The 27,173-nt window shown below is 32.2% G+C and overlaps 1 protein-coding gene across 5 annotated transcripts in view; it reads left to right on the forward strand.

The window, feature by feature from the left end:
• Nucleotides 1-27,173, forward strand: part of LOC142242914 (uncharacterized) — a 56,795-nt gene that overhangs the window by 27,149 nt on the left and 2,473 nt on the right. For 2 of the 5 annotated variants that reach the window (XM_075314406.1, XM_075314399.1), the window contains exons 4-11: nucleotides 3,980-4,455; nucleotides 8,363-8,488; nucleotides 8,549-8,668; nucleotides 8,736-9,127; nucleotides 9,527-9,727; nucleotides 9,783-19,149; nucleotides 19,222-19,347; nucleotides 22,094-22,564. In XM_075314406.1, the coding sequence (XP_075170521.1) occupies nucleotides 3,980-4,455; nucleotides 8,363-8,488; nucleotides 8,549-8,668; nucleotides 8,736-9,127; nucleotides 9,527-9,727; nucleotides 9,783-19,149; nucleotides 19,222-19,347; nucleotides 22,094-22,564 (11,279 nt within the window). Of the gene's footprint in view, nucleotides 1-3,979; nucleotides 4,456-8,362; nucleotides 8,489-8,548; nucleotides 8,669-8,735; nucleotides 9,128-9,526; nucleotides 9,728-9,782; nucleotides 19,150-19,221; nucleotides 19,348-22,093; nucleotides 22,565-22,658; nucleotides 22,881-27,173 lie in introns of those variants that run through there. The other 3 variants (XM_075314414.1, XM_075314409.1, XM_075314417.1) reach the window with 3 other exon arrangements.

Consider the following 27,173-nt stretch of genomic DNA (forward strand, 5'->3'; position numbering starts at 1 on the left):
AATTTTATTTCTATAGGAAATTTTGTCAAAATTCTTACTTGGCTATACTACAAAAAGCGTTAAATTATAAACTGTACTTTCTAAAATTTTTCTATAGAAAAATTTGTCAAAATTTTATTTCTATAGAAAAATTTGTCAAAATTGTATTTCTATAAAAATTTTGTCAATATTGTATTTCTATAGAAAATTTTGTCAAAATTTTATTTCTATAGGACATTTTGTCAATATTTTATTTCTATAGGAAATTTTGTCAATATTTTATTTCTATAGAAAATGTTGTACAAATTTTATTTCTATAGAAAAGTTTGTCAAAATTTTATTTCTATATAAAATGTTGTTAAAATTTTATTTCTATAAAAAAATTTGTCAAAATTGTATTTCTTGTAGTTTTTGTATGGTTGGCCTTTTAGTATAATTATTTGTACAGTATGTAAGGCTTGAGGTCATGTTGTAATAAAACAAAATAAAATCTTAGTTTTTTTATAGTGTTTTATTTTTAATTTTTTCCAAAAAAAATTAAAAATAAAACACTATAAAAAAATTGTATTTCTCTAAAAAAATTTGTCAAAATTTTATATCTATAGAAAATTTTATTTCTATAGAAAATTTTGTAAAAATTTTATTTCAATTGAAAATGTTTGCCAATATTTTATTTCTATAGAAAATTTTTCCAAAATTTTATATCTATAGAAAATTTTGCCAAGATTTTTTATCTATAGAAAATTTTTCCAAAATTTTATATCTATAGACAATGTTGTCAAAATTTTATTTCTGTAGAAAATTTTGACAATATTTTATTTCTATAGAAAATTTTGTCAATATTTTATTTCTATAGAAAATTTTGTAAAAATTTTATTTCTATATAAAATTTTGTTAAACTTTTATTTCTACAGAAAATTTTGCCAAATTTTATTTCTATAGAAAATTTTGTCAAAATTGTATTTCAATTGAAAATTTTGTCAAAATTTTATTTCTATAAAAAATTTTGTCAAAATTGTCTATAAAAATACATACAATACATTATTCTATAGAAAATTTTGTCAAGATTTTATTTCTATGGAAATTTTGTCAAATTTTTATTTGTATAGAAAATTTTGTCAAAATTCTTAATTGGCTATATACTACAAAAAGCCTTAAATTATAAACTGTAATTTCTAAAATTTTTCTATAGAAAAATTTGTCAAAATTGTATTTCTATAGAAAATTTGTCAAAATTTTATATCTATAGAAAATTTTGTCAAAATTTGATTTCTATAGGAAATTTTGTCAAAACTTGATTTCTATAGAAAAATTTGTCAAAATTTGATTTCACTTCTATAGGAAATTTTGCCAAATTTTATTTCTATAGAAAATTTTGTGAAAATTTTATTTCTATAGAAAATTTTGTGAACATTTTATTTCAATTGAAAATTTTGTAAAAATTTTATTTCAATTGAAAATGTTTGTCAATATTTTATTTCTATAGAAAATTTTGTCAAAATTTTATTTCTACAGAAAATTTTGTCAACATTTTATTTCTATAGAAAATTTTGTCAAAATTTTATTTCTATAGAAATTTTTTTAAAAATTTTATTTCCATATAAAATTTTGTTAAAATTTTATTTCTATATAAAATTTTTTTAAAATTTTATTTCTATATAAAATTTTGCCAAATTATACTTCTATAGAAAATTTTTTTAAAATTTTATTTCTATATAAAATTTTGTTAAAATTTTATTTCTATAGAAAATTTTGTTAAAATTTTATTTCTATAGAAAATTTTGCCTAATTTTACATTTTATTTCAATTGAAAATTTTGTCAAAATTTTATTTCAAGTGAAAATTTTGTCAAAATTTAATTTCTATAGGAAATTTTGTCAAAATTTGATTTCTATAGAAAATTTTGTCAAAATTTTATTTCTATAGGAAATTTTGTCAAAATTTTATTTCTATAGAAAATTTTGTTAAAATTTTATTTCTATAGGAAATTTTGTCAATATTTTATTTCTATAGGAAATTTTGTCAATATTTTATTTCTATAGAAGATGTTGTAAAAATTTTATTTCTATAGAAAAGTTTGTCAAAAATTTATTTTTATATAAAATTTTGTTAAAATTTTATTTCTATAGAAAATTTTGCCAAATTTTATTTCAATAGAAATTTTTGTCAAAATTCTATTTCTATAAAAAATTTTGTCAAAATTGTATTTCTATAAAAAATTTTGTCAAAATTGTATTTCTATAGAAAAGTTTGTCAAAATTTTATATCTATCAAAATTTTATTTCTGTAGAAAATTTTGTCAAAATTTTATTTCTGTAGAAATTTTGTCAATATTTTATTTCTATAGAAAATTTAGTAAAAATTTTATTTCTATATAAAATTTTGTTAAACTTTTATTTCTACAGAAAATTTTGCCAAATTTTCTTTCTATAGAAAATTTTGTCAAAATTGTATTTCAATTGAAAATTTTGTCAAAATTTTATTTCTATAAAAAATTTTGGCAAAAATGTATTTTTATAGACAATTTTGTTAAGATTTCATTTCTATGGAAATTTTGTCAAATTTTTATTTGTATAGAAAATTTTGTCAAAATTCTTAATTGGCTATATACTACAAAAAGCTTTAAATTATAAACTGTACTTTCTAAAATTTTTCTATAGAAAAATTTGTCAAAATTGTATTTCTATAGAAAATTTTGTCAAAATTTTATTTCTATATAAAATTTTTTAAAAATTTTATTTCTATATAAAATTTTGTTAAAATTTTATGTCTATATAAAATTTTGTTAAAATTTTATTTCTATATAAAATTTTTTTAAAATTTTATTTCTATATAAAATTTTGCCAAATTTTATTTCTATAGAATTTTTTTTTTTAAATTTTATTTCTATATAAAATTTTGTTAAAATTTTATTTCTATAGAAAATTTTGTTAAAATTTTATTTCTATAGAAAATTTTGCCTAATTTTACATTTTATTTCAATTGAAAATTTCGTCAAAAATTTGTTTCAATTGAAAATTTTGTCAAAATTTTATTTCAAGTGAAAATTTTGTCAAAATTTGATTTCTATAGGAAATTTTGTCAAAATTTTACTTCTATAGAAAATTTTGTCAAAATTTGATTTTTATAGAAAATTTTGTCAAAACTTGATTTCTATAGAAAATTTTGTCAAAACTTGATTTCTATAGAAAATTTTGTCAACATTTTATTTCTATAGAAAATTTGGTTAAAATAATATATCAATAAAAACTTTGGCCATATAGTACAAAAAGCGTTAAATTATAAACTGTACTAACTAAACTTTTTCTATAGAAAATTTTGTCAAAATTTTATTTCTATAGGAAATTTTTTCAAAATTTCACTTCTATAGAAAATTTTGTCAAAATTTGATATCTATAGAAAATTTTGTAAAAATTTTATTTCTATAGAAAATTTTGGCAAATTTTTATTTCTATTGAATATTTTTTAAAATTTTATTTCTACAGAAAATTATTAAATAAGTACCTCTGATTTGGAAAAGAATATATTGAATAGAATTCTACCAACCATGGTGCTCACAACATGTAAAACTTTGCGCATTTAGACTAAGAAATAAATCTAATTTTAATCAATTTTTCTATTTTACAAAGAATTTTTCTGCAATGTTCTTTAACCGGTATTAAAACAAAAAGGTTTTCCCTAATCCCATAAAACAGTGAAGTATCCAATGCTGAAAATTAAAAAAAAATATACTGCACTGTCAAAAACTAATTTGTGATATACAATGCTTTTTTTAGAGGATGTATTCAAATTAGAAATTATATATATCCTCATAGATGGACCCACCACCACCTACCTACCTGTATCTTTAATAAACCAATAACAATTGGCTCTATTGTTGTAATATTTATATAAATTTCAAATCACCACTGATGAGTAATATATGCAATTTTTTCTAACCTTTTTGGGGTCAAATCAAATCAAATAAAACAAAAACCAAAACCTCTATACAAACCACCAGACGATGTTCATCCAAAGATGCGTTTCAGTCTCACACCACCTCCACCGAAAGCGTTACACTCATCGACCATAACCACGGCGGCAACGGCAACACCCCGATGGACAAGCAACAGTATCAACAATAGTAGGAACTATAGCAGTGCAGGGTCAACGGCAACAACGACGACGACGACGACCAACACAATAAAGGCAAAGAGTGACGTTGTCCATCAACGTCACCAACACGAATATCAAACGACGGCAAATAATAATAATTATAATCATAACGGCAGCGTCAGCAACACCGACGTTCGCGTCGATAGCAACAACTGTGATAGATATAAGAAAATGCAGAGACAAGAGGATACAACAAATTCCAATAAACCCATTGTTGGGCAAACGGAGGATGAGTCTATATCGGACTATAAACAATGGTTGCATGCCATGAAATTGGTTGCACGTTTACCGGGTGGTATACCACCGGAATTTCGACGAAAGGTAAGTAAATCAATTTATGTATTTATTAAAATATTGGGGTCATGCAAAATTGGAATAACGATGAACCACCACCGGTTTTATCATCACGATAAATAATAAGCGAAATAGGTCCTAAGATTTGTTTCATGATATAGCCCATTCATATTAGGATCGAAATGTTATAAACGTGGAATTGATATTTTTGCTTTTATAAGGCAAATAACAGTTGAAATCTAGTCAAAGTGGATTTTGCAAGTGTAACCCAGCAAAAAAAAAATTGGAAGTTGTTCTAACGGCGCAACTTCAAAAGCACTTCCAAAAACTTCCTCTTAAGGATGGTCTTTAATCCAATTCAATTTTTTACAACTCACTTTTTTCATACTTTTAATGAGTAAATTAACTTTCTTTGTTTCCAATTCCATTCTAGAAAAATTTCGAATTTTTGAAACTATTTGAGGTCAGGCGTTTAGACAAGCATAAGGATGCACTAAAAATTATAAAATATATAAAAATTATAAAAAAAACAATTAATTAAAAAAAACCAAGAACATTTTCTATATAGAAAAAAAATTTTTAAACAAAATAGAAATAAAATTTTGACAAAATTTTCTAAAGAAATAAAATTTTCACAAAATTTTCTATAGAAATGAAATTTTGAAAAAATTTTCAATATAAATAAAAAAATTGATAAAATTTTCTATAAAAATACATTTTGACAAAATTTTCTATAAAAATACAATTTTGACAAAATTTTCTATAAAAATAAAATTTTCCCAAAATTTTCTATACAAATAAAATTTTGACAAAATTTTCTATACAAATAAAATTTTGACAAAATTTTCTATAGAAATAAAATTTTGAAAAATTTTCTATAGAAATAAATTTTTGACAAAATTTTTAATAGAAATAACATTTTGACAAAATTTTATATATAAATAAAATATTGACAAAATTTTCTATAGAAATAAAATTTTGACAAAATTTTATATAGAAATAAAATAATGACAAAATATTATATAAAACTAAAATTTTGACAAAATTTTCTATAGAAATAAAATTTTGACAAAATTTTATATAGAAATAAAATGTTGACAAAATTTTATATATAAATAAAATATTGACAAAATTTTCTACAGAAATAAAATTTTCACAAAATTTTGTATAAAAATAAAATTTTGACAAAATTTTATATATAAATCAAATATTGCCAAAATTTTCCATAGATATAAAATTTTGACAAAATTTTCTATAGAAATAAAATTTTGACAAAATTTTATATATAAATAAAATAATGAAAAATTTTCTATAAAAATAAAATTTTGACAACATTTTCTATAGAAATAAAAATTTAAAAAAAATTTCTATAGAAAGAAAATTTTGACAAAATTTTATATAGAAATAAAATATTGACCAAATTTTCTATAGAAACAAAATTTTGACAAAATTTTATATAGAAATAAAATATAGACAAAATTTTCTATAGAAGAAAAATTTACAAAATTTTCTATAGAAATAAAATCTTGACAAAATTTTCTATAGAAATAAAATATTGACGAAATTTTTATAGAAATAAATTTTGACAAAATTTTCTATAGAAATAAAATTTTGACAAAATTTTCTATAGAAATAAAATTTTGACAAAATTTTCTATAGAAATACAATTTTGACAAAATTTTCTATAAAACTAAAATTTTGACAACATTTTCTATAAAAATAAAATTTTGACAAAATTTTCTATAGAAATAAAATTTTGACAAAATTTTATATAGAAATAAAATATTGTCAAAATTTTCTATAGAAATAACATTTTGAAAAATTTTCTATAAAAAAAAATTAACAAAATTTTCTATAGAAATAAAATTTTGACAAAATTTTATACAGAAATAAAATTTTGACAAAATTTTATATAGAAATAAAATTTTGACAAAATTTTATATAGAAAAAAATTTTGACAAAATTTTATATATAAATAAAATATTGACAAAATTTTCTACAGAAATAAAATTTTCTATAAAAAAAAATGTTTGACAAATTTTTCTATAGAAATTAAATGTTGACAAAATTTTCTATAGAAATAAAATTTTAACAAAATTTTCTATACAAATAAATTTTGACAAAATTTTCTATAGAAATAAAATTTTGACAAAGTTTTATATAGAAATAAAATATTGACAAAATTTTCTATAGAAGTAAAATTTTGACAAAATTTTATATAGAAATAAAATTTTGACAAAATTTTCTATAAAAAAAAAAAATTTACAAAATTTTCTATAGAAATAACATTTTGACAACATTTTCTATAGAAATAACATTTTGACAAAATTTTATATAGAAATAAAATTTTGGCAAAATTTTATATATAAATAAAATTTTGGCAAAATTTTATATATAAATAAAATATTGACAAAATTTTCTATAGAAATAAATATTTATTGTTGTTTTTGATCTCAGCTTAAAGCCATGCATTGACTAAACTACAAGTGTAGCTTAACCAACAGAGGAAAAGTATGCTTGTCAAATTTATTTGGGCAAAGCCCTATAGACTGCAAGATGGTTGGATGTACAGCTGTTTCGGAATTACCACATTCCTCATCAGCATCCTCTACTTGCAGCAAAACTATCAACCAATTATCAGAATAAATTCGGGTAATTCACTCACACTTGTAGTTTAGTCAATGTACGGCTTTAAGCTGAGATCAAAAACAACAATAACGATTGAAGAGAAGCCAACAATAACAAACAAAACGAAATAAAATTTTGACAAAATTTTCTATAGAAATAAAATTTTGACAAAATTTTCTATAGAAATAAAAATTTCACAAATTTTCTACAGAAATAAAATTTTCACAAAATTTTCTATAAAAATAAAATTTTAACAAAATTATCTATAGAAATAAAATTTTCACAAGATTTTCTATAGAAATAAAATTTTGACAAAATTTTCTATAGAAATAAAATTTTCACAAAATTTTCTATAAAAATAAAATTTTGACAAAATTTTCTATAGAAATAAAATGTTGACAAAATTTTCTATAGAAATAAAATCTTTGTCAAAATTTTCTATAGAAATACATTTTTGACAAAATTTTTTATAGAAATAAAATATTCACAAAATTTTCTATAGAAATAAAATGTTGACAAAATTTTCTGTAGAAATGAAATTTTTACAAAATTTTCTATTAAATAAAATTTTGACAAAATTTTCGTTAGAAATGAAATTTTTACAAAATTTTCTATAAAAAAAATGTTGACAAAATTTTCTATAGAAATAATTTTTTGTCAAAATTTTCTATATAAATACATTTTTGACAAAATTTTTTATAGAAATAAAATATTCACAAAATTTTCTATAGAAATAAAATGTTGACAAAATTTTCTATGGAAAAAAAATTTTAAAATGTCATACAGAATTTTTTATAAAAATAAAATTTTGACACAATTTTCTATAAAAATAAAATTTTGAGAAAATTTTCTATGGAAAAAAATTACAAGATTTTTTTGTAGAAATAAAATTGTGACAAAATTGTCTGTAGAAATAAAATTGTGACAAAATTTTCTGTAGAAATAAAATGTTGACAAAATTTTCTATAAAAATCAAATTTTGGCAAAATTTTCTATAGAAATAGAATTTTCACAAATTTTCCGAATCCGAATTCTCGAAAAAAATCCCCAAATTTATGGAAATTCCCCACCAAATCCCCAAGTCCCCAACTCAAAACTTTCGTCCACAATTTGGGGAAAATCCCCAATACTGGCAACACTGGTAGGCAAAAACCAAAGAGCAGACAGCAAGTTAGTATTTTTTATATTCGCAGGGAAGAGGCCTCGCTTGTATCGGATATACCATTGACAGTTTTAACTTTCGACTTTTTATACATACATACATTTGTTTTCACAATTTTAATTATTTTTTTTTTTCATATTCCAGCTATGGCTTTCTCTGGCAGATAAGTATTTAAAATCAAAAAATGTCGATTGGTCCAAGGAAGAAGAGAAATGTTTTTGTGAAAAATGGCGAGAAGATGATGAAGAACTGGGTATACAAATTGTAAAGGTAAGACACTCAATATGGGCAGCAATCATACAATAAGTCATTAATTAACTTCAATTCCAGGATCTTCATCGAACTGGTTCCACTTTATGCACTGGCCCAGCTGGTGATGTGAATCAGGCCAAATTAAAACGCATACTCTTGGGTTATGCTCGCTATAATCCTGAAGTGGGCTATTGTCAGGTAAAATATCTTTTCCAAATATTGAAAATTTAATTTAAATTATTTTTGTTTTGTTATTCCCCTCTAGGGTTTCAATATGTTGGGAGCTCTTATCCTTCAAGTTATGGACAAAGACGAAACCGAATCCATGAAAGTCATGATCTATTTGGTTGAAGGTATTCTACCTCCCGGCTATTTCTGTGGCTCCATGGTTGGCCTACAGGCTGATATGGCTGTGTTTCGTGAGCTTATGCAATCGAAGCTTCCACGATTGGCTCGACATTTGCAAAAACTTCAAGGTCCGGTAGAGAATGCTTTCGAACCGCCATTGACAAATGTCTTTACCATGCAATGGTTTTTGACAATGTTCTGTACTTGCTTACCCATGTCATGTGTACTGCGAGTCTGGGATTTAGTACTGATTGAGGGTAGCGATGTCCTTTTGCGTACAGCTTTGGCCTTGTGGAGCTTACTGGAAGAGTAAGTATTTGAAGGCATAACGTCTTAGAGTAACATTCAAAAAGGATTAGCGATTGTATTTTATTCTGAGAACTGATGGATTTTAGTTTTTTTTTTTTTTTACATTTTTGTGCAACGATTTTTCCCATGATGTGACACTTTTCAATTAAATCTTTTTAAACTGTAATAGTTTTTAGTAAATATTTCGATTTTGTGTGTGCAATACAATCAGTGTTACCCTTGAGAATATCCATAAAATGACACAAAATGTACCACTCACAAAGAAGGGTGACACTCCCGTTTTTAAAAAGAGGCACAAAAAGTAGCACAGTAGCACTTATGATTTTTTTTTGTATTCTCTTTTATATCCAATTTTTCGCATACTAAAAGTTTTGTTTGCATTTTCTTTTTTTTTCTCAGACGGGTCCTCAGCACCCGTAGTGCAGATGATTTCTATGGTAAAATGGGTTCGTTTTCCAGTGAGCTCTTAAATGGTCACCTAATTGATTCGAATGGATTAATTGAAAAGGTTGTTCAACTGGGACCTATCCAGGATATTCAAAAGTTAAGAGACAAACATTTGTCAAGCGTAATGCCTTTGAAAGCCAAACAAGGAATTAAGTAAGTGATAAAAAAAACTCGAAAATTGTCCTTCCTAATCCATGTCTTTTCCTAGTTTCTACTATGATGAGGATGAACCCGATATGGATGATGATTCTCGTTTGGCTGTTGCCACGGTTTGGGGTATTCCTTGGGGTCGCCGCGGTTCTCAAGGTCAATCGGCAAATACAATTGCAAAACAAGCTGCCGAAAGTAAAGATCGCATTGCTCTCGACATTTCGCTTCTAAAGAAGCAGTATGATCGTCTTCGTGAACGCCAAAAACAGGCCCATATTATACTCACCACAGCCTGTTCGACGGCCCGGCAGAGTACAGGCAATACTGCTGCAGCTCTACCAGTCAATCAATTACTTTCAGGTCGTCCAGCTATCATAACAAATAGAGGGAGACGTGGACCACCAATTGGGGCTATACCACCAGCACGAAAACCTTCACTACCGGCTGTGCTACAGGACAAGCCTTTACAGAAACAGCTTCGACGTGGCGAAACCCTACAATGGAGAGACTCTAATTTGGATTCTAAAAGACGCCGCGATAGTCTAACATGGAAAGAAATTCGTGCGGAACGGGCTGCTATGATTAGTTCGGGAAGCATTGATGGTCTCAAATCGCAAAAAATACGCACAAAACGTTTGGGAAAAAGCGATAGCTCATCCTATAGCGAGGAAAGTGAAGATGAGGACAGTAACAATGATAAGGCCATCTCCAGTTCCGATACCAGTGTTTGTGACGATGATAACGCAATGCCTTCAAAAATGGCCCGAAAATCCAAATTGGTTTTAATGAAACAACGAAAATTAGGACCAAACACCAACACCATGGAGAACGGAGAAAGACAACGACCCAAGTCATGGGCGCCCTCGAATAGTGATATACCATTCGTTTTGATGACCGCAGATTCTCCCAATCACAGTGCAGATGAAAATACTGTCAAATTGGGCCTATCCGAGGATTACATTGCTGAGATGACCAAGGAAGAGGAGAATAGTGCCACGGAAAGTGATCAAATGCAAATGGACATGGGTAAAGATTTGAAGTGGCATAGTACTCCCTATTCCCCTTTGGGAAATGAAGACTTTGGCATTAAGAAAAGTGAGCCCTTGCACATAGAAGCCGGAAGCAACAAAGCCTTAGCACCCTCCTCATCTTCCATGTCAGATGTGGTGATACCTGATACTTCCACACCACCTATTTCTGATGTTTCGGAAATTCTAGCCATTTCAAAAGTCTTAAGCCCTCCCATTAAAACCAATTTCAATGAATCTACCAATTCTTTGGGTAGCGGTGATGATGGTGATGTCGAGGAAACTGAAAAGAAACAACTTGGCGATGAAGGTGTCACCAATGAGTATTTCGAAAGAGTTAATAGTACGGAAAGGCCTACAAAACTGGAATTGTCATATTCCCTAAATGAAGAAGATTCAATACGCGATGCCTATAAAGATGGTCCGCCAAGTAGTGAGGATCACGCCACAGAAAGTAGAGTCATTGAAGATCACAAAGACACGTGTCCAGAAAATAATGAAAGCAGGCATATGGATCTCTTGGATCATTATTCGGAAAAATCTTCAGCAGCTTGCATTGCTGAAGCAAAATCGGAAATTTCTACCAATCTTCAAGCCAATGAGTCGGATACAAAGCACTCGGAACTCGCCACATCCTACAAATCCTTAGCGGCCATTAAACGAAGAGATCCCCGAAGACTTACTATGACCAGATCAAGTACCATGGAAATTGAACAGCACTATCAGGCTTTAGAGAAACGGTTTAGCATGGAAGTTGCAATGAAAAACAAAATTACCTCCAATGAAACGCACAATGATGTAGAGAAATATCGATCGTACCTTGCAAGCCAAGAACCTAACTCCGAAGTTGAAATCATTGAGGCTCGTGTATCTGGTACATCTGGGGATAATAACGATGACGTGAATACAGAAGAGAAAAAGTATGAACATTATCGGATTTATGAGGAGAGTGCCAAACTCGATAACAAATATCGTCCATTCCAAACGCTTCCTAGTACCGGTGATGGAGAAGGCCATGTACCTTACCGTATGCCTGAACTAAAAGCCCAAGGCCAAATTTCAGTTTCTCATGAACGGAATTTTGGAATTCCCTATACAGTCAACATCAAAGAAGTAAATAAACAGACAGAAACTCACTATTCCTATCATCAAATCCCAAGTCCTGATGATGCACATCAAAGAGAGGAATATATGATCCGATCCACGAACGATAATGGCAATGACCAGTTTCTTTCCAAATACAAGATATCCAATTCCAAAGATTTAGATGAGAAACGGGAAGGTTATAGCATACCCTCAAGAATTCACGAGGACTGTGAAAAGAGATTTCAATCTCGATACTCCACTATCGATACAAAAGAGAAAGAAGTTGAGGTAAAACGGTATCGATTCACGGATTCAATCCACTTATCCCAAGACAATAAGGACGAGTATAAATATAGAGATCTAATAGGACAAGCGAAAGGGAAAGATCCTAGCCGTCCTTTAATCGCCTCAAATGAGAAGCAATCTAGATTTTATTCAGATTCCTCTCCAGATTGCAAAGATCTAGAGGACGGTAAACGTGAACAATATCGTGTTCCCCCAACAGGTTCGTCTAGCGAAGATCTCCATGGACGAACTTTTCAAGCATTATCGGACAGGAGAGATTCCGAACTTCATTCTTCCACAGAGAGTCCTTGTGAAGCAGATAAATATCAATTCTACAACCCAAAGTCAATACCCAGGTCAATAGAAGAACAACCAAGCCATCGTGAGACGTATCACATATATCCTATGTTTCCATCCAAAGGAAATGAAGATGACGACATTTCTCAAGATTCAAAGGATTCTCCTCTACCACCCAGAAAACCCAGAATACCATCAACTGCCGATTTGGAAGAACGCTTCGAAAATATGATTCGTGATCGAAGTAAACAAGCACCAGGAATGAGTGATTCCGATAAAGGTGGAACACCACGAAAAACTCCTCCATCATCTAAGGGAAGTCCAAGACGCGACACTACCAATAGTTCGGATAGAACTAGGGAGCAGACTAACCAAAATGTTAATACTACCGGCAAAACCTCAGGCATTCAAAACGATGTTGGATCTAAAGGAAAATCTAAACAGCGCGATAGTGATTCGATAGATGAAAATGATCAAGAGGCAGAAGATGGTGAGGAGGATATATCCGAAGCAAGGCCAACTTCCAGTAGAACCAACATTTCCAATGAAAGTCCAAGCCACAGGAAGAAAGAACCACCCGATGTGGAATCGGATTATAGTGAAAAAGATTCCGAACCCCCCGATGAGCCTGGAGAAGATTCCAATGTACAAGAAGGTTCTGAGGGGTCTGTTACCATATCTGGTCATGATTCACCAGTAAGTGATTCTGAACCCGAAATACCCGAAAACGAAGAAGAAGTGGTAGAAGAAGAGGAGGAAATGGAAGAACAGGAACCAAATGTTGATGAAGGGGTAGACGACATCGTAGAAGAATCTGCATTGGTTTCCAGAAGACAATCCGAACTTATATCATCGATAGCCTCTCGCAGACAATCAGACCTTGTATCTGAAGACATGGCATATTCTCGCAGACAATCGGCCTTATCTTCATCGTTATCTCGTCGACAATCCCATAGAGATGACGATGAGATTTTTTCTCAAAAATCTGCTAAAGTAAATGTGGGCAAAAAATCTCCTCCATCCACTGAGGAATTGGAGAAACGTTTTGAGGCATTGGAAAAACAAATGAGCATTAGTAAATCAGAAGCTAGTGAGGAATTGCTAGAGGAATCCATACCAGAACCAGAGAGAGAGGTGGAATTTGATGATCGTCAAAGTCCCGATGGCTATTCGGAATTGGATCAACAGGCAATGGCAAACGAAGATGAGGAGGAGGAGGAGGGGGCAGAAGTGGAGGAGGAGTCCGAAGAAGACCATCATCAGCCAGAAGCAGCTGGAGATGAAAGCGAAATCGCTGAGGAACTTAATGAAGAAATCGCTCGAGCGAATAGAATCAAAGCGAATATTATTGAGGCTATGAAATCTTCCCATCACTCCGATGATGAGAATTCCGAAAGCCACAGTAGAGCCGCTTCAAAAATGGCTGCCAATGTTATGCAAGCCATGAAATCTTCAAAACGTCAAACAGATTCCGAAAGCAGATCACAACAAATCGCTTCGAGTGTAATGGAAGCCATGAAGACAAAAAGTGGTCGTGATGGATCAGATGATACTGAAACTAAGGCCAATAAGATAAAATCAAGTGTTATTGAGGCTATGAAATCATCCTCGGCTCTTTCATCACCGGATGACGATACACAAAGTCGATCACATAAAATGGCTGCCAATGTAAGGGAGGCAATGAAGAAATCCGCGGCTTCTGCCACACTTCCTTCACACTCCGATGATGAAGCTGAAGAGGAGAGATTAGCAAGAGCTAATAGACTCAAAGCTGAAGTAATTCAAGCAATGACATCCTCATCAGTCCTACCATCACCCATCGAGGATGAAGAAACGCGCACCCAACAAATGGCTGCAAATGTCATGAAAGCCATGAAATCATCGTCTAGTCGAAAAGCCGTCGAAGAAGATTCGGAAAAACGAACTCGTTCTAATCGTATCAAAGCTGGCGTACTTGCATCCATGAAATCTGGATGCGATCAGCAATCTCCAGAGGAGCCCAGTAAATCTCAAAAAATGGCCTCAAATGTTATGGAAGCAATGCGTTCCTCATCAACAAGTCGTCCCCCTTCTTCGGAAGAGATGGAAAAACGTCGCTCCGAAAAAATCAAAGGCGATGTAGTGTCGTCCCAAAAATCTCCATCAGAGAAACTTTCTGCTTTCGAGAGCGCTGCCATAAAGAGCAAAATGGCAACCAATGTTGTAACGGCAATGAAGTCATCATCTCGTAAGCCCACGGATAAAGAAGGATCTGAGAAACTTAGCAGATCAGATAAAATAAAGGCGGGCATAATTGCTTCCATGAAAGCTTCGCCCGATGATACTCCGGATACTCAAAAAAAATCTTTAGCTGAAGTTGAAGCTCAAGAGAAACGTAGTAGGTCAGACAAAATAAAAGCGGGTATTATAGCATCCATGAAGTCACCTGCCAGTGAGGTACCAGATACTTCTAGTAAGAAGAGTATAGATGCGGGAAAACAAAGTAGATCAGATAAAATAAAAGCCGGTATAATTGCCTCTATGAAGTCTTCGTCAGATCAACCCACACCCAATGAAATTCCTGAATCTCGCAAAGCTAGAGAGAGTGATGGAGCAGACAAACGATCTAGGTCGGATAAAATCAAGGCCGGTATAATTGCATCAATGAAAGCTACTACCGATCATCCCTCACCATCAGACGATAAGAAATCTCTTTCACCAGTTAAATCATCTAAAATGGCTTCTAATGTTATGGAGGCTATGAAAGCCTCCTCTTCTGCACATCTTAGTCAAGAAGTAGAAAAACTTAGCCGTGCAGATAAAATCAAAGCGGAAGTAATATCAGCTATGAAATCTTCTTCCGAACATCATTCGCCCACGGAAGAGGAGAGTTCCCGCAAATCTACTAAAATGGCTGCCAATGTTATGAGCGCCATGAAATCTTCAGCCAAGCGTTCTGAGGCAAAACGAAACGAAGAGGAAAAAATCCGTAAAGCCAATAAAATCAAGGCCGACGTTATAGAAGCTATGCGAAGTTCTTCTGATCGTCCTGATGAGGAAACAAAGACAAAGAAGATTGCCACAAATGTAATGGAAGCTATGAAATCATCCAAAAAATCTTCTCCAGCTGCTCATAAATCACCAGATGAGGAAAAAGTTCGGCGTGCTAATAAAATCAAAGCTGATGTCGTTGAAGCAATGCGATCCACCGCCCATCAAGACGATCCTAAGAAATCGGCAAAAATGGCCGTGGAAGCTATGAAATCAGCTAGACGCTCAGCTGCTGAGAGTTCCAGACAAAAATCGAATAAAATTCATACTCCAACTTCGACTCGTCCCTCACCAAAACATGAAGATGAAGTGGAAAGCAAATTTGCTTCATCCAAGGCTGAGTCTCTGGCATCCTCATCCTCAAGTCGACGTTCATCAGAACCACCCTCCACAGAGGATCTAGAGAAACGTTACGAAGTGCTAAAACGACGAATTAGTTCCCGAAATTTTGATACAAATAAAGGTGCTAGCAACAATGTTGCTGAGGGTAAGGATGCCACTGCCAAAACCTCGCCACCTTCTACAGATAGCTTGGAAAGACGTTTTGAAAGGCTACAGAGTGAATCGAAAATGGAAACCAAAGAAAAGCATACGCCAAAAAGTCCACCAAAAACTAAACACTCGCCAATTAAAAAAGAAGCTCCCAGCAAAATACCCATAGCCCCAAAGGAACCGGAAAAGCCGGAACCCGTCGTAGTGGACCACAGCCCTTCAGCAAAGAAAACTCCCAGCCCAGAATCTGGCACGCGATCCGCACTCATCGAAGAACTGCAATCAAAACTGGGAACCACTCCGGACGGAGAAAACATTAAACCCAGTTCCATAAATCCCAATCGAAAAACACCACCCCATCCCATCTTACGAAAAAGCAACACCGATGAGACTTCGGAAACACATGCTACAAACGCTAATAGTCTATCGGGAAAATACGAACCTATTCATTCGTCCAGCCGAAAAATGGTTCGTCGTTTTTCCGATTTACCTTCAAGAGCCGATCTTGAGAATCGTTTACAGTTCTTGGAAGAACAACTTAGCAAGACCCTATTAAAGCAACGTCGAGCAAGTGATTCCGAAGTGGCATCGACTAGCCGTATGCGTCAAGGTAGACCAATGCCAGCCCACGTTAGCATAGGTCATGTAGGCAAATTAGAGTCTCGTGTCATCGAATTGGAAAAACAACTGAGTGCCAGTAGCAAGTTTAAAGCCAGTGGGCAGGAAGGCAAAAAGTCCGAAGATACAGCGGAAGCGAGCGGATCTCAAATGGGCTTGGAGATTCGAGCAGACTCAGTCGATGTAACAGGTAAAGAACTTGTACGCTACAGTCACTTTGGTGAGGTGGAGGAGCAAGGATTCCAAAGCCCCATCAATATTAGCATTAATATCCACATGACCTTAAGTAAGGAAGAATTAGGAAAGGCAGCTACGCAACATTTATCACGGACCGATGAACTCAGTCGACGTTTGTTAATTTTGGAAGAACAACTGAAAATGTCTCAAAGGAATATTGCATCGGCATCATTGTCACCACCTCCTGCAACTTCTCAAATAGTTGCTATAGTTGCAGAACCGTCTCCCGTGGGCTCACAAGAGGTGGAGGAGCAAGAGGATGAAGTAAAACCCTCGGAGTACCAGGAAGAACCTAGGGCGACAAAAGTAGCGGATGAAAATGAAAAGGAGGAAAAACACAAAGAGGAAATCACAAAGACATCTTCTACAATAGCCGATGAAACGGCAAAGGAAGAAATTAGGAAAAATGTAGAAGATTCAAAGCCGGCACTGGAGGACCACCAACCCGAAACGATTCAAGAAGTGGTAAAGGAAGAGCAGGATTCACCAGCCATTGAACCTGCAGCTAATACTTCCTCGGAAGACCAAAGTGAAGTTGTCGAGAAAGCAACTATGAAGAAGCCTGAAACCCAACATAAAGAAGATGATTTTGATAGGCGTTTGCAAATTTTAGAAGAGCATATGAAAAATTCTCGTCCTTTAAGGGCTAGCCCAGAAACTCACACAGCCACCCATATTCCTGCCAAGGAATCGGTGGAAAAGAAGGACAAACCAAAATCACCAATTCAAAGTGAGCCAGAGAAGCCTAAAGCTGAAGTAATTCTTCCACAAGAGCAAACTGCCAAACTTACTGAAGAGAACAGCAAAACAGATACCTCCAAGGCTGAAGCTCCCTCTCCTGAGACCAAAGTAGATGCAACTGAAGCTAAAACAAGTCAAACTGAGACAACCAGCTCTGATAAACCTATGGATTCATTGCAAGGTACTCAAATGGTCCCCGTCGAAGTCAATAAAAAGACATTGGTTCTTTTGCTCGACAATGAACCCAAAGCAGTGAAAGTACGGCGCCTCACACGAGCCAATACCGAAGAACTTGAAGATCTTTTCCAAGCTTTGGAGAAACAACTCATTGAAAGGGGTCAAGTAAAACCCGAAGACATAGGTTTAAAGGGATCTGAGGGGATTATGTCTACCAAGGAAATGGCAAGTCTAACCAAAGAAATAATGCAACTCTCCAAATCGGCCAAAGCAGAAGGCAATGTTGAGGACGACAAACCCAACTCTTCGAAAGGCAAACGCAAAGAGGAAGAAGAATTCGATTGGGGCAAAGATCCAATTAAACATCATTTGAAAAAGAAAACAGTTTATCTACCATCGACTAGAGAATTAGAATCACGATTCCGCTCATTAGAACGTCAAATCAAAATGCTGGAGGATGTAGAGAAAATCGATGTAGAGCAGCGTTTGACTGAAATTGAAAGAAAGATTAAATTACAATACTCTTTGTCGCATGAAAAGGATTTGAATCGATTCCTGGATCTATGTGAAGGTAAGGGGTTGGACGATACACCAGTCATGGAAGAAACTCCACCAGTCACAAGCAAAGAATGCCCCCATAGCCACCATTGTAGTCATCATGCAAGGAGGCATCAATCACCCGGAAGAATGATTGAACCCTCAGAACATTTGGAGCATACACATGCTCACAGCTGTGATCATGACCATCAATGTACCACACCTTCTGCTGCCAAGAAGCAACATCAATCCCCTGTAAGAACCACAGATTCGACACCAGCCCGTAGCACATCTAAACCTACAACAGAAGACTTGGAATACCGCTTTCGGGCCTTGGATTTAAATAAGTCCTCTAGACCCAAAACGCATCATGAACCCAAACGAGAACCCATACATCCCTTAGAAATGTTACTTGACCCTAGTCCAGAAGATATACCCACCACTGGTGAATTGGAACATCGCATGAGAATGTTGGAAGAGGGTCGTAGTACACCCTCACCATCATCACGAAAATCACGCTCAAAATCTCCCTCAAAAGCTGCGGGAGATCAACAAAGGCATGAGTCTCCCAGTCCCAGCGGCTTACCAACGGCACAAGAGCTCGAAGCTCGCCTTGAAGCCTTAGAGAAGGAACAACGTTTCGACTTTAAAATGCAAAAGAACTACAGGGAGTTCAATCAAAAACTAAAGGATATAATTTCACCTTCCCTCTCTTTTGATGAGTTCAAAGCTACCCGTTCGTCATCGGCTGAGTCTGCCAAAAAGGGCACCACCAACGTTCATCGTTCACCATCGCCCAAAGTTACCATTACTTGTAAAGGAGATCCCAACACTTGTCCAAAGTCCATACGATTCCATGAAGATGATCAACAGCAGCAACGATGCCGTGATACCATGGTTAGCACCAACAATTATGATGTGATACAAATATTAGAAGAAAATTCTAATATTATCCAACGTATTCTTAAGAAACCAATTCCAGATTCGCATGGTAGCTGTTGTCCATCAACAACATCAACATCGGCCACAGTACCAGCACATTTAGCCAGTTCTGTGCAAGAAGGCCTGGGTGTTATGGGGATTCGCTTAATGAGGGTAAGTACATAGTTCTAAGAATAAACAAATGAAGAATCGATAGAGTTCGTTATTTTTTTTTTTTTTTTGTCTTTTCGAATAAGAATTTTTAGGAATTCTGGCTTCTTCTAGAAGGAGCATAGGATTGTTTATAGGAAGACTACAAAGTGAACATTATGGCTCAAAGCTCTTCATAAATCTCGGTACTTTTTTGACCTCAAAGTTCCAAAACTATTCTCTCAATAACAACCCTCCTAAAAAAGAAAATCCTGCAACGCAGTCTCTTATTTTTGATAGGACCACTTGAGCTTCGTACATTCATATGTTCCCAGTCTCACGGTTTTAAGCACTTAGTGAAGAACCGTTCAAAATTATATCGTCTTACCAATGAGTTTTATCAACTTCTATGTTTGGATCTATTTTATGAACACCCAGCATATAGCCTAGTCCGAACTCATTAGTTGAACTGTCAACCGAAAGCTCAGAAACTACCGACGGAAGTCCCAGTAGTTGAACTGCTGACCAAAGATTTTGTGTTTAACATCTCAGATGCAAAATTTTATACCAATGTCCCAGTGGATGACCTACGGATCGAAGTCTCAGGAGCTGAACTGCAGATGACAGACATTAATAGTTACCCTAAATAGAAGAATCCATGCCATTAATCTTGGAATATCATCGGCAATCGCTTCATGATGTGAGTGAAGTTCACCACTTACGGACTCTTAATCGTACTTTAGTCTAACTATGTCCCAGTAATTGAATTGAAGCACAGCAAAACGTCTCTGAACCACTGATCAAAGTATTAATTGTTGAGCGAAAGCTGAAATCTCAGAGCTTGATTTTCTGACCGAAATCTCAATGTTTGTACTGTCAACCGAAATCTCAGTTGTTAAACTGCCGACCGAAGTTGAAATCTCAGTTGTTGAATTCCAGACAGAAGTCTCGGTGGATGAACGGACGTTAAGGTATCGGTAGTTAAACTGCAGATGGCAACACATTGGAATTCCTTAGTCTATCGAAATTCCAGTGGTTAAACTGTAGACGGAAAGCTGAGGTGTTTAACTGCAGATCGATGTTTCAGTTGTTAAACTATCAGTGATTAAACTTCAGATGGCATTCACATCGGAACTCTGAGGTGTTGAATTTCCGGCCGCTGTCTCAGTGTTTGAACGGCATATCAAAGTTTTATGTTTGACTCAAAACCGTGGCGTAATGGATTGCATCCCCACCTTGCATACACAGGGTCATGGGTTCAAACCCAGTTTCGACCAAACACCAAAAAGTTTTTCAGCGGTGGATTATCCCACCTCAGTAATGCTGGTGACATTGCTAAGGGTTTCAAAGCTTCTCTAAGTGGTTTCACTGCAATGTGAAACGCCGTTTGGACTCGGCCATAAAAAGGAGGTCCCTTGTCATTGAGCTTAACATAGAATCGGCCAGCACTCAGGGATAAAAGAGAAGTTCGAGATTCCACTATACCTAACCTAACACAAAATTTCACGGTTAAATTTCAAACCGAAATGTTGGCGGTTTAACTGAAGATGTCATCTTTCAACTCAATGACAATTGAAGGATCCCAAGATGACATCGCAGTTGATCAATTTCAAACAGAAGTCTCGGTGGATGAACTGAGGTTGAGGTATCGGTAGTTGCAAATGGCTAAACTGTCAATGGAAAGCTGAGGTGTTTAACTGCCGACCGAAGATGAAATCTCAGCTGTTTAAATTCCAACAGAAGTCTCAGTGGTTGACATGAGGTTGAAGTATCTGTAATTAATCTGGGAGCCACCGTGGTGCAATGCATACACAAGGTCGTGGGTTCGATTCCTGCTACGACCGAACACCAAAAAGTTTTTCAGCGGTGGATTATCCCACCTCAGTAATGCTGGTGACATTTCTGAGGGTTTCAAAGCTTCTCTAAGTGGTTTCACTGGAATGTGGAACGCCGTTCGGACTCGGCTATAAAAAGGAGGTCCGTTGTCATTGAGCTTAACATGGAATCGGGCAACACTCAGTGATAAGAGAGAAGTTCACCACTGTGGTATCACAATGGACTGAATAGTCTAAGTGAGACTGAAATATCGAGCTGCCACTACACCTTACCTAAGACAAAATTTCACGCTTAAATTTCAGAACGAAATGTTGGCGGTTTAACTGAAGATGTCATCTTTCAACTCAATGACAATTGAAGGATCCGAAGATGACAATTGACAGTTGATCGATTTCAAACAGAAGTCTCGGTGGATGAACAGAGGTTAAGGTATCGGTAGTTAACCTGCAAATGGCTAAACTGTCAATGGAAAGCTGAGGTGTTTAACTTCCGATCGGATATGAAATCTCAGTTGTTTAAATTCAGACAGAAGTCTCGGTGGTTGACCAAAGGTTGAAGTATCCGTAATTAAGCTACAGATGACATACACATTAGAACTCTATCGAAGTAACAGAGGCTAAATTCAGGTGTTGAACTTCCGATCGATGTCTCTGTGGTTGAACGGCTGAGCAAGGTTTTAATGTTTAACTCAAGATGAAATTTCACAACGAAATCTTAAGATTAAGAGTTGCCTTCGAGTTGAAGGACTCACATCAGTAATCTGGGATATTAACGCGTAGCACCACTTCTCCACTTATAGACTCTCAAGCTTATAGTAGACTTCCTTCCTCGCTTTTACAACCCTATTTCGGCGATAACCTTTCCACTCTTAAGACCAATTTCTTCGCCCTCTCGCCGCTTATTAAAAACTATTTGTCATATTATCTACTTACAGGAAACTTCACCCCTTCGACGCAAAGGAACGCACACCGGAGTACCTCTACGCACTGGCGAAAATATCAACGATCAATTAAATTCCATTAAGAATACCATCAAATCCATCGATAGCCTATGCGAAGAGAAACCATATCGCACTGAAAGATGTCAGCAATACATCGATTCACTGTGTTCTGATTCAACATATTTTGCTAGTAAAAAATTTTCATATGATGATCTACGCTCATCACGCCACAATAGTCGTTCCAGATCACGTGAGTATGGCGGCGGTGGTGGAGGACCCTCAATACGAATCTCCGATCAAAGTCCCGGCTATGTACGTTCAATGGGTTCGGCCGATTCAATACGTTCTTCCAGTCCCCTGAGGGCCAGTAGTCCCTTGCAGTATCACTCTAATCGGGATCTTAGGCGAGAAGTATCACCGAGACGCCGTCGCACAGAGGAAGATCGTGAAGAGAATGAGAGTAGGGTAAGACGTGATAATCTATTGCCAAATATTTATAATGCATATAATCATAGCTCACTAAGTCAAAGTAGTCATAGTTTAACTAAGTTTCATAAAGTAGATAGCCAACTAATTTCAAATGATGATGTCGAAATTATCGATGTCGAACTTCAACAAATTTACCGACATGCGATGACAAACAGCTCCAATGAGACCAGGTCAATTCACGACAGCAACACAAATACCTCCAATAATGTCAGAATCACCCCCAACAATGTTGCCCCTAACACCATGACCACTTCAGACACAACAGCATACAAGGGCAGCCATAGTATTTTAGATATGCCAGGGTCTCCCTATCGCCAGTTAGGTCTCAGCCGTTCAAATACCCCCGTCTATTCGCCGGCTAAATTAGAGATACGCCATACCACGGTAACATCAACTTTTTATGATCGTGTTTTGGCCGAAAAACAATTGGAAAAGAAACATTCCCCAAATAATTTCTCAAATCGGTCACCAGCTAATCGATCACCCCTAGCCGAGTTACCACCAGTGATCATACGGTCCAATGATAAATATTCCCCGCCCATGTTTTCATACCCAGAGATAGTAGCAGTTGGTACTAATGCCGCTGGTGCCTCTGTAGAAGCCAACACCGCTGCCACTACAGGTAAATATGGATTCTATCAATCACCTGTTGCCATCGATTCCACAACCACCACCTCCACCACAACCATAAATGCCATATCGTTGGGCCAAATACCATCGCCGGTGTTGGCTAAAGTTATAATATCAGAAGACCCAATCATTACCTCATATCAAGCGAATTCATAAGACCCCATAATAGATAGTCTAATAGTTGGACATAATCACTAGAAGGGATATTAGCGATTTTCTATATACGCACCTGAATGCTCTTCATGATGCAATACGCTTTCATGCCATAAAGTCTGATATTCGAAAATTACAAACAAAATCGTTGCCTAGTGCCTGTATAGGTAAATGATTATTAGAGTTAGTATTTTAAAAACCCACAAATCGAATTATACATACAATCTCAGTATTTTCACCATTAAAAATGAAAAACCCTACAGTCATTTCTTTTTTTTTATATATATATATGAAGTTTCCAATAAAATTTTGCAAAACGATTGCATCATATATTCTTCAGAAGGTGATACCAAACGAATTGGCTAAGAGAAAACATTTAGCTGTGATGGCAAGAGTATATTTATATTTGCTATCATAGAAACAATTTCCATTTTTTAAATGTTTTAAGTTTATAATGAACTCTCGTATATCATCAATTTTGAGTACTATTGCAGTGTGTGTTAATGGTTATATAGAGAATTTGCTACAGCAATTTAATGGTGCATAGTTTTAGGCGCAGTTCGTAAGCTAACGGAGAGATTTACTGGCACAATGAAAACGCCAAGTCGCTAAGCCGATTATCGCCAATCAACACCGCACAAAATTAGCATAGTCTGAAATTCTTTGAAAATATCACTACTTACGAGGGATGATTGTCACATTTTTAATACAAAAGTAGTAACTATGACAGATTGTTGGCATTTGGAAAGAGATTAACCAACTTCTTGCTCATAGGGGCTAGTAAGATCATACTGTTTTGCACGATTAACAGCTGCCGCCAAGGATAAAATCATATTGTGATTTCGATTGCTAAATAATATGTTGCATATTTTACACCTTACCTCAATAAATCGCAAATCTATGTTCGATGGGAAAATCTAGAAAACTTTGTCAAAATTTTATTTCTACAGAAAATTTTGTCAAAATTTTATTTCTATAGAAAATATTGTCAAAATTTTATTCTATAGAAAATTTTGTCAAAATTTTATTTATATAGAAACTTTAATCAAAATTTTATTTTTATCGAAAATTTTGTCAAAATTTTATTTCTATAAAAAAAAACTCTGTCAAAAACTAATTTCTATAGCAAATTTTGTCATAATTTTATTTCTATTGAAAATTTTATCATAAAATATATTTCTATAGAAAATTTTGTCAAAATTTGATTTTTATAGAACATATTTCTATAGAAAACTTTCTAAAATTTTGTCAAAATTTTATTTCTATACAAAATTGTATTTCTATAGAAAAAGTAAAAAATTTGTATCTATAGAAAATTTTGACAAAATTTTATTTCTATACAAAGTTTTCTAAAATTTTGTCAACATTTTATTTCAATAGAAAATGTTATCAAAATTGTATTCCTATAGAATATTTTGTCGAAATTTTATTTCTATAGAAAATTTTGTCAAAATATTATTTCAATAGAAAACTTTGTCAAAATTTTATTTCTATACAAAATTTTGTCTAAATCTTTTTTCTATAGAAAATGTTGTCAAAATTTTATTTCTATAGAAAATTTTATCAAAAATTTTATTTCTATAAAAAATTTTATCAAAAATGTTATTTCTATCGAAAAGTTTGTCAAAATTTTATTTCTATAGAAAGTTTTGTAAAAATTTTATTTCTATAGTAAATTTTGTCAAAATTGTATTTCTATAGAAAATTTTTTCAAAGTTTTATTTCTATAGAAAATTTTGTCAACATTTTATTTCTATAGAAAATTTTGGTAAAATTTTATTTCTATAGAATTTTTTGTCGAAATTTTCTAAAATTTTGTAAAAATTGTATTTCGATAGAAAATATTGTCAAACTTTTATTTGTATAGGAAATGTTGTCAAAATTCAATTTCTATAGACAATTTTGTCAAAATTTTATTTCTATACAAAATTTTGTCAAAATCTTTTTTCTATAGAAAATGTTGTTAAAATTTTATTTCTATAGAAAATTTTATCGAAAATTTTATTTCTATCGAAAAGTTTGTCACAATTTTATTTCTATAGAAAATTTTGTCAAATTTTATTTCTATAGAAAATTTTGTCAAAATTGTATTTCAATAGAAATTTTTTGTCGAAATTTTCTAAAATTTTGTCAAAATTTTATTTCTATAGAAAATTTTGTAAAAATTGTATTTCGATAGAAAATATTGTCAAAATTTTATTTCTATAGAAAATGTTGTCAAAATTTTAGTTCTATAGAAAATTTTGACAAAATTTTATTTCTATAGAATTTTTTCCCAAAATTTTATTTCAATAGAAAATTTTGTGAAAATTTTATTTCTATAGAAAATTTTGTCAAAATTTCATTTCTATAGAAAATTTTGTCAAAATTTTATTTCTATAGAAAATTTTGTCAAAACTTTATTTCTAGAAAATTTTGCCGAAATTTCATTTCTATAGAAAATTTTTTCAAAGTTTTATTTCTATAGAAAATTTTGTCAACATTTTATTTCTATAGAAAATTTTGGTAAAATTTTATTTCTATAGAATTTTTTGTCGAATTTTATTTCTATAGACAATTTTGTAACAATTTTATTTCTATAGAAGATGTTGCCAAAATTTTATTTCTATAGAATATTTTGTCGAAATTTTATTTCTATCGAAAATTTTGTCAAAATATTATTTCAATAGAAAACTTTGTCAAAATTTAATTTCTATTGAAAATTTTGTCAAAATTTTATTTCTATACAAAATTTTGTCAAAATCTTTTTTCTATAGAAAATTTTGTCAAAATTTTATTTCAATTTTGTCACAATTTTTTTGTATAGAAAATTTTGGTAAAATATTATTTCTATAGAAATTTTTGTCAAAATTTTATTTCTATAGAAAATTTTTTCAAAGTTTTATTTCTGTAGAAAATTTTGTCAACATTTTATTTCTATAGAAAATTTTGTTAAAATTTTATTTCTATAAAAAAACTCTGTCAAAAACTTAATTCCATAGAAAATTTTGTCATAATTTTATTTCTATAGAATATTTTATCATAAAATTTATTTCTATAGAAAATTTTCTCAAAATTTGATTTTTATAGAACATTTTATTTCCATAGAAAACTTTCTAAAATTTTGTCAAAATTTTATTTCTATAGAAAATTTTGTCAACATTTTATTTCTATAGAATATTTTGTCAAAATTTTATTCCTATAGAATATTTTGTCGAAATTTTATTTCTATAGAAAATTTTGTCAAAATATTATTTCAATAGAAAACTTTGTCAAAATTCAATTTCTATAGAAAATTTTGTAAAAATTTTGTTTCGATAGAAAATATTGTCAAAACTTTATTTATATAGAAAATATTGTCAAAATTTGATTCCTATAGAAAAGTTTGTCAAAACATTATTCTTATAGAAAATTTTGTCAAAATTTGATTTCTATAGAAAATTTTCTCAAAATTTTATATCTATAGAAAATTTTGTCAAAATTTTTTTTCTATAGAAAATTTTGTCACAATTTTATTTCTATGGAAAATTTTGTCACAATTTCATTTTTATAGAAAGTTTTGTCAAAATTTGATTTCTATCGAAAATTTTGTCAAAATTTGATTTCTATCGAAAATGTTGTCAAAATTTGATTTCTATAAAGTTTTGTCAAAATTTTATTTCTATAGAAAATTTTGTCAAAATCTTTTTTCTATAGAAAATTTTGTCAAAATTGTATTCTTATAGAAAATTTTGTCAAAACTTTATTTCTATATAAAATTTTGTCAAAATTTTATTTCTATAGAAAATTTTGTCAAAATTGTATTTCTATAGAAAATTTTGTC

This window comes from Haematobia irritans, chromosome 1, assembly GCF_050003625.1.
Source record: "Haematobia irritans isolate KBUSLIRL chromosome 1, ASM5000362v1, whole genome shotgun sequence".
NCBI lineage: Eukaryota > Metazoa > Arthropoda > Insecta > Diptera > Muscidae > Haematobia > Haematobia irritans.